Here is a 12,378-nt window from a genome sequence, read left to right on the forward strand (position 1 = left end):
AGTCTACTGTTAATTAAACATATGGATAGTGCAGGTAGATTAAAGGCACAGTCCACTGTTAATTAAACATATGAATAGTGCGTTGAAACGGTTGTAACAACATCAGGGTAACGGTTGCTTGTTGGGGTTAGGACTAAATTTAGACGCATTCTGAAACTCTGCCTGCATGGGAGATGTTCTGGGTCAGAGGTCATATCTGATGGTCATAGGTCATCAGGTCATATCTCTGCCTGCTATGAATACAGTATCAGTATTAGTTATACAGGTGGTTGTGTTAGCTGTTTGCTATAGGTGGTTGTGTTAGGTGGTTGTGTTAGCTGTTTGCTAGGTGGCTGTGTTAGCTGTTTGCTATAGGTGGTTGTGTTAGCTGTTTGCTATAGGTGGTTGTGTTAGGTGGTTGTGTTAGCTGTTTGCTAGGTGGCTGTGTTAGCTGTTTGCTAGGTGGTTGTGTTAGCTGTTTGCTAGGTGGTTGTGTTAGGTGGTTGTGTTAGCTGTTTGCTAGGTGGTTGTGTTAGGTGGTTGTGTTAGCTGTTTGCTAGGTGGTTGTGTTAGGTGGTTAAAACTAACCCGTGGGTCCTGACCTCCGTGGCACGATGACTGCCTCTCAGTCAAATGTGGTCACATATAACGCTACAGTTCCAGACCCACAGGAACGCACCCAGGGGGCCGGAACGTCCGAAACGGTTGAGAAATGACAGAGTTACCGTGTGGGGGTCCCTCTACTGTACTGTCTAACATTCATTAGAAGGACAATATCAGCCACCAGGAGCAGAGACGTGTGTTTTCAATGATTCTAACATTCATTAGAACTTTCAAACACACTGTAACATACAGTATAATAATAACATATACTGTAGCAACATATGTAGCCACATTTGACTGAGGGATTGCCATTGGATTTTCTTTTTTTAATTTTTAGTTTCTTCACGTCATGTGGAAGCAGGGAATCGTAGCTTCAAATCAACATATTGGTTGTTCAGTTTGACCCACCGGTTCTGGAGATATGGCTTATAGAGTAACGTCTGGCAGAGAAACAGAGAGTTGAGAAAACAGGCTTGAAAAGGTTCACTTCTGTGGACTCTATACATTACACCTAGCTACATGTTTAAGCATTTATGTCATATTTACATGTCTTCTGTGGTCTCTAACATTACACCTATAGCTACATGTTTAAGCATTTATTTCATATTTACATGTCTTCTGTGGACTCTAACATTACACCTATAGCTACATGTTTAAGCATTTATTTCATATTTACATGTCTTCTGTGGTCTCTAACATTACACCTATAGCTACATGTTTAAGCATTTATTTCATATTTACATGTCTTCTGTGGACTCTAACATTACACCTATAGCTACATGTTTAAGCATTTATTTCATATTTACATGTCTTCTGTGGACTCTAACATTACACCTATAGCTACATGTTTAACATTTATTTCATATTTACATGTCTTCTGTGGTCTCTAACATTACACCTATAGCTACATGTTTAAGCATTTATTTCATATTTACATGTCTTCTGTGGTCTCTAACATTACACCTATAGCTACATGTTTAAGCATTTATTTCATATTTACATGTCTTCTGTGGTCTCTAACATTACACCTAGCTACATGTTTAAGCATTTATTTCATATTTACATGTCTTCTGTGGTCTCTAACATTACACCTATAGCTACATGTTTAAGCATTTATTTCATATTTACATGTCTTCTGTGGACTCTAACATTACACCTATAGCTACATGTTTAAGCATTTATTTCATATTTACGTGTCTTCTGTGGTCTCTAACATTACACCTATAGCTACATGTTTAAGCATTTATTTCATATTTACATGTCTTCTGTGGTCTCTAACATTACACCTATAGCTACATGTTTAAGCATTTATTTCATATTTACATGTCTTCTGTGGACTCTAACATTACACATATAGCTACATGTTTAAGCATTTATTTCATATTTACATGTCTTCTGTGGACTCTAACATTACACCTATAGCTACATGTTTAAGCATTTATTTCATATTTACATGTCTTCTGTGGTCTCTAACATTACACCTATAGCTACATGTTTAAGCATTTATTTCATATTTACATGTCTTCTGTGGTCTCTAACATTACACCTATAGCTACATGTTTAAGCATTTATTTCATATTTACATGTCTTCTGTGGTCTCTAACATTACACCTATAGCTACATGTTTAAGCATTTATTTCATATTTACATGTCTTCTGTGGTCTCTAACATTACACCTATAGCTACATGTTTAAGCATTTATTTCATATTTACATGTCTTCTGTGGTCTCTAACATTACACCTATAGCTACATGTTTAAGCATTTATTTCATATTTACATGTTGATTTCAGCTCTGAAACTTATTTCAGACATGCTCTCGTATGTGAGGAGTCTGCCTGTGATATTAACTCATTTTGGATTTTTCTTTTTAAATGCTGAAGGCTGCACGATGACAGGCTGTCAGTCAAATCTGGTCACATATAAGATATAACGCTACAGGTCTCCTCAGAATAGGAATGTCGGGGTCCAATTGGTTAATGTACAAAAACAATCACACCTGTGTGAAGTGAGGGGCGCTCTTATCGCCGTACATACATCGTCTCATGAACAGCTGACTGTATGTGATTGGTTATTAGCCCATCTACTCGTCTTCCGATGACATAACATTTTCCCTTCGTTGTCGACGGCGTTTAATGTTTGCGTTGCCACACATTTACGTCATATTTGGCGGACATTTGATTTAATTTCTCCTTTCATTGTCCATGGAAAATATGTGTGTGGAAAAAAAGAAGGAAGTTCCTTCCTTTAGTAGCTGTGAGGACCCCCTAGGGGTCCCCGACCCCCTGTTGAAGACCCCTGGGGTGTAGATTGTGACCCGGTCAGAAGATGTCAGGACTCATGACTCAGACGGGGAGGGTTGGACTCCATTACCCCTCAGTGACATCAGGATCCAGGTCATCGGGTTCCTCTTGGCACCGGGCGCTATACGGCGGCCATTTTGTTTGGAGAGCCTGACCCAGATAGTGCATTCTGACACGTCGAGGAAACGCACGCACGCACGCACGCACGCACGCACGCACGCACGCACGCAGAGCAGAGCAGAGCAGTTACTTAATCAATAATCAAGGAAATAGTTTGAATCATCCTACAGTAAAGCTGAATGTTACTTTAGCAAACTATACAACAAACTGCCACAGGAAGAAGTTTTGGAAAAAATAATAATAATAAAGAAAGCTGAATGCCCAAATTGCAAATTGTGGCTTGGAGAGAGATGAAGCAGGGACGCCTAAAGACCTGTTCATACTCCACTTGATGTGTTTGGGGTGAGCGGTGAGTCTCTTACCACCGCGGCTCAGCCGCGGCTCAGTGACGTCATGTTGTAGTTTTAGTAAAAACAGAGAGGTGTGTTTGGGGTGAGCGGTGAGTCTCTTACCACCGCGGCTCAGTGACGTCATGTTGTAGTTTTAGTAAAAACAGAGAGATGTGTTTGGGGTGAGCGGTGAGTCTCTTACCACCGCGGCTCAGTGACGTCATGTTGTAGTTCTAGTAAAAACAGAGAGATGTTTGGGGTGAGCGGTGAGTCTCTTACCACCGCGGCTCAGTGACGTCATGTTGTAGTTTTAGTAAAAACAGAGAGATGTGTTTGGGGTGAGCGGTGAGTCTCTTACCACCGCGGCTCAGTGACGTCATGTTGTAGTTCTAGTAAAAACAGAGAGATGTGTTTGGGGTGAGCGGTGAGTCTCTTACCACCGCGGCTCAGTGACGTCATGTTGTAGTTCTAGTAAAAACAGAGAGATGTGTTTGGGGTGAGCGGTGAGTCTCTTACCACCGCAGCTCAGTGACGTCATGTTGTAGTTCTAGTAAAAACAGAGAGATGTGTTTGTGTTTCTGTAGCACCTCTGAGGACCCCCTCGGGGTCCCGGACCCCCTCGGGGTCCCGGACCCCCTGTAGCACCTCTGAGGACCCCCTCGGGGTCCCGGACCCCCTGTTGAAGACCCCTGCTCTGTCTGTACCGTCTGTATAATACTTGGCAAATGTCTTTGCTGAAAATAGCAGATCTCCAGACCCACAACGCATTGTAGTTGCTCTGCATTGTGAGCTTGTATATTTTGCCATTTGCTGCTCACACACCCACTCTGTGTGTGTGTCAGTGTGTGTGTGTGAGTGTGTGTGTGTGTGTGTGTGTGTGTGTGTGTGTGTGTGCGTGTGTGCGTGTGTGCGTGTGTGCGTGTGTGCGTGTGTGCGTGCGTGCGTGCGTGCGTGTGTGTGTGTGTGTGTGTGTGTGTGTGTGTGTGACGGCGCCAGCTGCAGGGCGCTGACATTAGGAGGTTATTCTGAGAGTGGGCGGAGTCACAACATGCTGCACGTCCTTATATGGAGCGTCACAGCCCCGCCCCCTTTCAGAACGACGGCGGCGGCACCAGGAAATAAACCCCCAAGACGCTCGTATAGCGCGGCAGCGAGTGCCGCGCTATACGAGCTTGTAGGTCTGCTATTTTTGAAATATCGGGAAAATGTGTGAGGCCTGGGGGGGGGTCCCTGGGGGGGGTCCCTGGAACTACAGACTTTCAGAAGGGGCAGCCAATTACATATCATTGTTGGGATCCTTGACATGAAATAGTTTGAGAACCACTGATATAGAAACATGAGGTTTTAACCCTGTGAGAACCACTGATATAGAAACATGAGGGTTTAACCCTGTGAGAACCACTGATATAGAAACATGAGGTTTTAACCCTGTGAGAACCACTGATATAGAAACATGAGGTTTAACCCTGTGAGAACCACTGATATAGAAACATGAGGTTTTAACCCTGTGAGAACCACTGATATAGAAACATGAGGGTTTTAACCCTGTGAGAACCACTGATATAGAAACATGAGGTTTAACCCTGTGAGAACCACTGATATAGAAACATGAGGTTTTAACCCTGTGAGAACCACTGATATAGAAACATGAGGTTTTAACCCTGTGAGAACCACTGATATAGAAACATGAGGTTTAACCCTGTGAGAACCACTGACATAGAAACATGAGGTTTTAACCCTGTGAGAACCACTGACATAGAAACATGAGGTTTTAACCCTGTGAGAACCACTGATATAGAAACATGAGGGTTTAACCCTGTGAGAACCACTGATATAGAAACATGAGGTTTAACCCTGTGAGAACCACTGATATAGAAACATGAGGTTTTAACCCTGTGAGAACCACTGATATAGAAACATGAGGGTTTAACCCTGTGAGAACCACTGATATAGAAACATGAGGTTTAACCCTGTGAGAACCACTGATATAGAAACATGAGGTTTTAAGTGACTCTGTGCTCTACAGTCTTAGATTATATATATGAATAGAGAAGACACCCGAGTTCTCCTTCCATCCACTTGCATTAAGTTGCTCAAAAGCGCATGAGGCGATTTCACTCCTCCTTCCGTGTAGGAACAGAGTGCATTCTGGGATGGATTTGCCTCAAACACATGAACGCGCTGCCGTTGACTATCATTGTGCCGTTTGCGCTGCGTTCACGTATGAAACATTCGTTCACGTGTCAACGGCCTCAAACACATGAACGTTGCGCAATGATAGTCAACGGAGCAGCGCTGGCTCGAGCTGCAATGACACATTTCGGCCACTATGTCCATTTTGCCTCAGGGTTTCCTCCGGGTGCCGTCTCTATTCATATATATACTCTAAGTCTACAGCAGGTCTAGTGACTCTGTACTCTACAGCAGGTCTAGTGACTCTGTGCTCTCCAGCGGGGCACCGGTCCGGTATTTCAAAGGGGCTGTTGTGTCTTGCAGGTTACTGTGGTGACTCAGGCGTTGTGTGTCTCTCAGGTCACTGCGGTGACTCAAGTGTTGTTGTGTCTTGCAGGTCACAGCGGTGACTCAGGCGTTGTTGTGTGGTTTCTTGCAGGTCACATCGGTGACTCGGGCGTTGTTGTGTGTCTTGCAGGTCACAGCGGTGACTCAGGCGTTGTTGTGTGGTTTCTTGCAGGTCACAGCGGTGACTCAGGCGTTGTTGTGTGTCTTGCAGGTCACAGCGGTGACTCAGGCGTTGTTGTGTGGTTTCTTGCAGGTCACAGCGGTGACTCAGGCGTTGTTGTGTGGTTTCTTGCAGGGAGACCAGGAGGTGAAGTCCGTGCCGGCCGGCAACGAGCCACTGGAGGGCAGCGGAGGACCACCAGGGGGCGGGGCAGGGGGCGAAGCCGCGGCGGAGATAGAGGCGGATCACTTTGACCTTCCTCCCGAGTCGGACGAGGAGTACATGGTGGTGGAGGAGAGCTCGGCCGCCGCCGCCCGCGCCAAGAAGTCCGGGCTGACCCGCATCGAGAGCTTTAAGGTAACGACGACCTTTAACCTCTGAACTTTGAACCTTTTTTAGAAGTCTGATCAGCACCCCTATAAAGAGCTTTAAGGTGGCCAGTGGAGTCTGTAGTTTTCGTCAGTGAAAATAGGTAGTCGACGAAGATTTTTCGTCTTAGTTTTAGTCGACGAAAACAACACTGGTTTCTGATAGAGTAACGTTCTAAACGTGTGTGTGTTTTTCACCTCCTCCAGGCCACCTTCACCAAGGAGAACATGGTGAAGACGCGCGCCGGCCTCGGCAGCAAGGTGAACAAGCTGGGCGAGCGCATCGTGAGCACCGAGCGCCGCGAGAAGATCCGCCAGTCGGGCGAGCGCCTCAAGCAGTCGGGCGCCCACCTGAGGGAGTCCATCGCCGCCGTCCCCGCCAAGCTCAACCTCAGGAAGGAGCGGACGGTGGCCGAGGGCCAGGAGGTGGCCGCCGACGGCGGAGCAGGGGAGGGCGGAGCCAAGGAGGGCGCCGCCCCCGTCCCCGTCCCGCCCCCCAAGGGCGCCCGCAGGGGAACCCCGGAGGAGATGATGGCGGCGGCGGCGGCCGGCGACGAGGGAGACGCCGCGGAGTCCGAAGTCCCGATGTACGACATGAAGCAGCTGTCGTAAAAAAAAAAAAAAAAAAACATAAAACGAGGACGTACGTACGCGAGGACACACCAAGGAGGGGCCTTTCTCGGCCCCGCCCCCTGCTCCCGTTGTTTTACATCGTGTTTAGGAAGCAAGATGGCCGCCCGCAGCACCAGGAAGGGAGGGTAGCGGGGCGCGGTCGACATATGCCCCTTACTGGGCTGCGTTCACATACACATACAACACATGGCCTGTCTTGTGTCTGAACACAGCTTTGATGTGAACCATATGGGCTTCCATTGGACATGCATTGGAGAGGCCATTAATTAAACACAGACACAAGACACAAGACAGGGTGTCTTGAATGTGTGAACGCCGCCCAGTGAGGGAAAATGTCGACTCCGCCCCGCCCCGCCCCCTTCCTGGTGCCGCGGCGGCCATCTTGGATCCTAAACACAATGTAAACCGTGGAAGCGGGGGCGGGGCTGAGAAAGGCCCTTATTACAACAACAACGACGACGACAACAGGCGGCCATTCTTTTTTTTTCCTTTAGTTTTTTTTTTGTGGTGGGACTAATACGACCGCGGGAGAAGGGAAGTGAAGGAGCGTCGTCCGTCCGTCTGCGACGAGAAGGAAATGGCGGGAAAGTTTAACGTCGACATGGAAGCGCGTCGGAACCCAACATGCCCCCCCCCCCACCCCCCACCCCCCCCGCCATCCCCCGAGAGGTGGCGCCACCTTGTGTTCTGGTGCACTTTCTGTTATGTATGAAGGAAAAGTTGTTTTGACTGTATGAAGGAAGCAGGCTACGACCGACAGGAAACAGGATACGACTGACTGGAAACGGGATACGACCGACAGGAAACAGGATACGACCGACTGGAAACAGGATACGACCGACAGGAAACAGGATACGATCGACAGGAAACGGGATTCGACCGACACGAAACAGGATACGACCGACAGGAAACGGGATACGACCGACTGGAAACAGGATACGACTGACTGGAAACAGGATACGACCGACTGGAAACAGGAAATGGGCCAGTTAAAATACATATAATGGACGTTGCAGTCACTGTGGTGTTGTGAAGGGACTCACCAGGCTTTTCTTTTTACACACATGGGCCTTTTGTCACTTTTACTTTGACAGGATTTCATTATTATGATTATTATTAATATTATATATATATTTATTTTAAACTACCCCCCCCCCGGTCCCCTCAGGTGTGCCCTAAACTACCCCCCCCCCCGGTCCCCTCAGGTGTGCCCTAAACTACCCCCCCCCCCGGTCCCCTCAGGTGTGCCCTAAACTACCCCCCCCGGTCCCGAGCATTATGCCGTTTATGGGACTTTACTTATAGATGACGGGCGACACAATGGACCGGAATTATGACGAGTGTTTATAAGACTGACCCTAAGCCAGGCTATTGGTTTACCTGTGAACCTAGCTCACTGGGGCCTTGTGTGTGTGTGTGTGTGTGTGTGTGTGTGTGTGTGTGTGTGTGTGTGTGTGTGTGTGTGTGTGTGTGTGTGTGTGTGTGTGTGTGTGTGTGTGTGTGTGTGTGTGTGTGTGTGTGTGTGTGTGTGTGTGTGTGTGTGTGTGTGTGTGTGTGTGTGTGTGTGTGTGTGTGTGTGTGTGTGTGTGTGTGTGTGTGTGTGTGTGTGTGTGTGTGTGTGTGTGTGTGTGTGTGTGTGTGTGTGTGTGTGTGTGTGTGTGTGTGTGTGTGTGCGTGCGTGCGTGCGTGCGTGCGTGCGTGCGCGCGTTACTGTAAGTGACTCATGATAGAATCTGCTAAATTCCGAAATTGTGAAATTGTTAACATATGAAATGAGAACGCAGAGCCTCAGAATGTCCTCTCTGATGATGTGGGGGTAGGTTTGGGTCCAACGCAGAGCCTCAGAATGTCCTCTCTGATGATGTGGGGGTACGTTTGGGTCCAACGCAGAGCCTCAGAATGTCTTCTCTGATGATGTGGGGGTACGTTTGGGTCCAACGCGGAGCCTCAGAATGTCCTCTCTGATGATGTGGGGGTACGTTTGGGTCCAACGCAGAGCCTCAGAATGTCCTCTCTGATGATGTGGGGGTACGTTTGGGTCTGCGTGCTTCTGGTGCCCTTAAGACGTGGTCGTTCACAAACACCAGGTTTCATTATTCAACAATAACAATGCGATTTATCTCAAGCCTGTATCCTGTCAAAGTAAGAGTGGTCTGTAACATGCAGTTGGTGCTGGGTTTAAGTGAACGATATAGCTTTAGGATTATACTACAACTACATTAATTGTTTTGTATTTTTAATGGTTTCTTTCATGACATTAATTTTAATTTGTTTCTACATTTTTTCGCTTTTCTTTTTGTTGGTTTCATGACGTCAATTACCTATATGCCTTTTGAAGGCAGCGGTGGCCGAACGGTTTGCGGAGCGGTCTCGATATCGGAAGGTCGCTAGTTCGTATCCCCGGACCGGCATGTTAATAATTACCACCGCTGAAGTGCCCTTTGAGCAAGGCATTGAACCCCCTACCATGAAATGTTCTATGAGCAGGGCCTGGCTGTAAACAAGTCCTTTCCTTAGTCCAGTTACCCTGGGTAAACATAGTACCTTTCCTTTCCTTAGTCCAGTTACCCTGCAGGGTAAACATAGTACCTTTCCTTTCCTTAGTCCAGTTACCCTGGGTAATCATAGTACCTTTCCTTTCCTTAGTCCAGTTACCCTGGGTACACATAGTACCTTTCCTTTCCTTAGTCCAGTTACCCTGGGTAAACATAGTACCTTTCCTTTCCTTAGTCCAGTTACCCTGCAGGGTAAACATAGTACCTTTCCTTTCCTTAGTCCAGTTACCCTGCAGGGTAAACATAGTACCTTTCCTTTCCTTAGTCCAGTTACCCTGCAGGGTAAACATAGTACCTTTCCTTTCCTTAGTCCAGTTACCCTGCAGGGTAAACATAGTACCTTTCCTTTCCTTAGTCCAGTTACCCTGGGTACACATAGTACCTTTCATTTCGTTACACACACACACACACACTAGGGCTGGGTGCAATAACCGCAATATCGCCATACCGCCGGTATGTAACGCATACACCACGGTATATCGGGTTCATTACCTATAAGTTCTAGTTGTAAGTGCATACTGTATATATACTGTATATATACTGTATATATACTGTATATGGTGTGTTCGTTCTCCGCGCGCTGCAGTCATGGCGGCCGTTGTGGGTGTTTGTTGCATGCCAGTAGCTCGTGTCGTTCGAGCTACAATAATAATTGCGGATGTAATGTAATCGATTACAGTATAGATATTTATTTACAGTATAGATCACAGTATAGATATTTATTTTCACAGTTGTTTTTTGGAAAGGCGTTTTGAAAAGAAACTGTATTTGTGTTGAGTCACTTTGAGATATTTAAAAAGATCTGTATTAATATTATTGTTATTGTTATTGTTGTTGTTGTGTGATCATGGAAGACACTGCATGCGTGCTGTGGACTTACTGCTTCCCTTTCGCCACACCCTAGAATGTAGATATATTGATGACATCATCAGTGGTGTAAGAAGTACTAACGTTCTTTACTTTACGAGTGTAATATTGCAATTCCACCACAGTTACCCTTAAAACTAAGAAAATCCCTGAAAGAATATATTCTTTTAATGACAGATGTATAGTCACTATACGACCACAAATGTCCCAAGAAACTAGCTATAGCCTAGCCACCGAGTTCGCTATAGCGCTCTGGGAGAACAGAGCGGCTGGATTATTTGTTTTGATTATAGGTGGTGAACGGTGCTGGTTTAACCCACGGGCTAGAAGGCTGTTTCAACCAATCAGATTGCTTCCTCGAAACGACCTGTGGTATAGAATTAAGTACCGATACTTATGCAGAAACACTCCGTAGTAGTAAGTAAGGGGTTCGGAATTTGGGGGCACGGTGGGTGGGTCAGTCGGTAGCGAGAGGGTCCTGGTTTCGATTCCCGCCGTGGGCGCCTGGGGGGTCATCAGTGCCCACTGCCCAATGCCCGACGGGTCGGAATAACGTCCTCCGCCGGGGGGAAACTCCTCCCTCCCCCTCCCCCCCCCCCCCCCAAGCAGCGTTGCACTCCTTGTGCATTGAAAGGAAGCATGAGGTCAGTCCGCTGCTGCCCCCCCCAGGTTGGGAGAGGAAGTGTAGCGTCCAGGATTACATTAGATCATTGACACTGGGTGAAAGAAATGGGTTACAAAATCAAAATGTACTTGAAGTTTACCAAAAGTAGAAGGTTCTATATGATGCAGAAGAACGTCCCATTTCAGCAAGTTCTCTAATGTAGAAAAAGGTATTGAAATCTTTTGGGAAATAGCCGATCTACAAGCTCACAATGTGTCGCCATCGCCACACATTGTGAGCTTGTAGATCGGCTATTTCCCAAATGGCCGGAATGCATATACATTTGGCTGAGGTTGGGTATAAAGTATGTTTTTTTTTTAAATAATCGCGTGTCATAATTTAGGTTCGCAACTCGAGTAAAGGTATACTTAGTTACTTTGCACCACTGGTTAATGTTGAATGTTTTTCATGTATATTTCTATCACTGATTGAAGGTTTGACTGACAGCTGTAAAGAGTTTAATGTTACATAATATATATATATATATATATATATATATATATATATATATATATATATATATATATATATAACACGATATATCTCTGCTGTCGCCGGGCAGGGATACCTGTATGTCCAAACGATCAACTTTTCATTGACATGAACATAAATGAATAAATAAAAAACATGTTTTTAGGACAACACAACACTGCCTCGTCATGGTGACTCTTTCGGGGGTGTAACGATACAGTAACTCTGACGGCATCGAAACATAGATTTTAATTTCAAGAATCGAAAGTGTATCGACATGAGAACGGCGACATTGACCACAGGTATGTACATCGTATCGTTTTGCAATGCAAATAATCGTTATCGAATCGTTTTGCTTATATATGAAAACCAGATTGTATCAATGCTATACAGATTTTCGTGCGTTTGTATTTAGCACATTTTTTGGCCACTTATTAATTTAAACGGCGTTAACCCATTCTGACCTGAGATCAGATTCATACGAGGTTTCCACTGGACACACACTGGTCTGATGAACCCATTCTGACCTGAGATCAGATTCTAAAAATGTCAGTCGTTCTTCGAATTTTTCAAAGATAGCAGACCTACAAGCTCGTATCGCGCCACTCGGTGGCGCGATATGAGCTTGTAGATCTGCTATTTTTCAATAGCTAAAGCATAACATGATGCCAACACCAAAATGGGTGCCCGGTCAGAATGGGTTAAACTCACCAACATCGCAGCTGTAGTTAAACATTGAGTTATCCTCTTTCAAACGGCAAAGCTGTTGTTTCACAAAGATCCACCTGTAGACATTTTATGAGACACT

General features: G+C 45.8%; 1 protein-coding gene across 1 annotated transcript in view; it reads left to right on the forward strand.

The window, feature by feature from the left end:
* Window positions 1-8,538, forward strand: part of cavin4b (caveolae associated protein 4b) — a 14,079-nt gene extending 5,541 nt beyond the window's left edge. Inside the window, exons 3-4 of the mRNA XM_080794211.1 lie at window positions 6,148-6,369; window positions 6,588-8,538. Of these exons, the coding sequence (XP_080650337.1) occupies window positions 6,148-6,369; window positions 6,588-6,992 (627 nt within the window). The 3' untranslated portion in view covers window positions 6,993-8,538. The remainder of the gene's footprint in view (window positions 1-6,147; window positions 6,370-6,587) is intronic.
* Window positions 8,539-12,378: the final 3,840 nt, after the last annotated feature.

The sequence above is a fragment of the Protomyctophum bolini genome (genome assembly GCF_963924005.1).
Source record: "Protomyctophum bolini genome assembly, chromosome: 21".
Classification (NCBI taxonomy): domain Eukaryota; kingdom Metazoa; phylum Chordata; class Actinopteri; order Myctophiformes; family Myctophidae; genus Protomyctophum; species Protomyctophum bolini.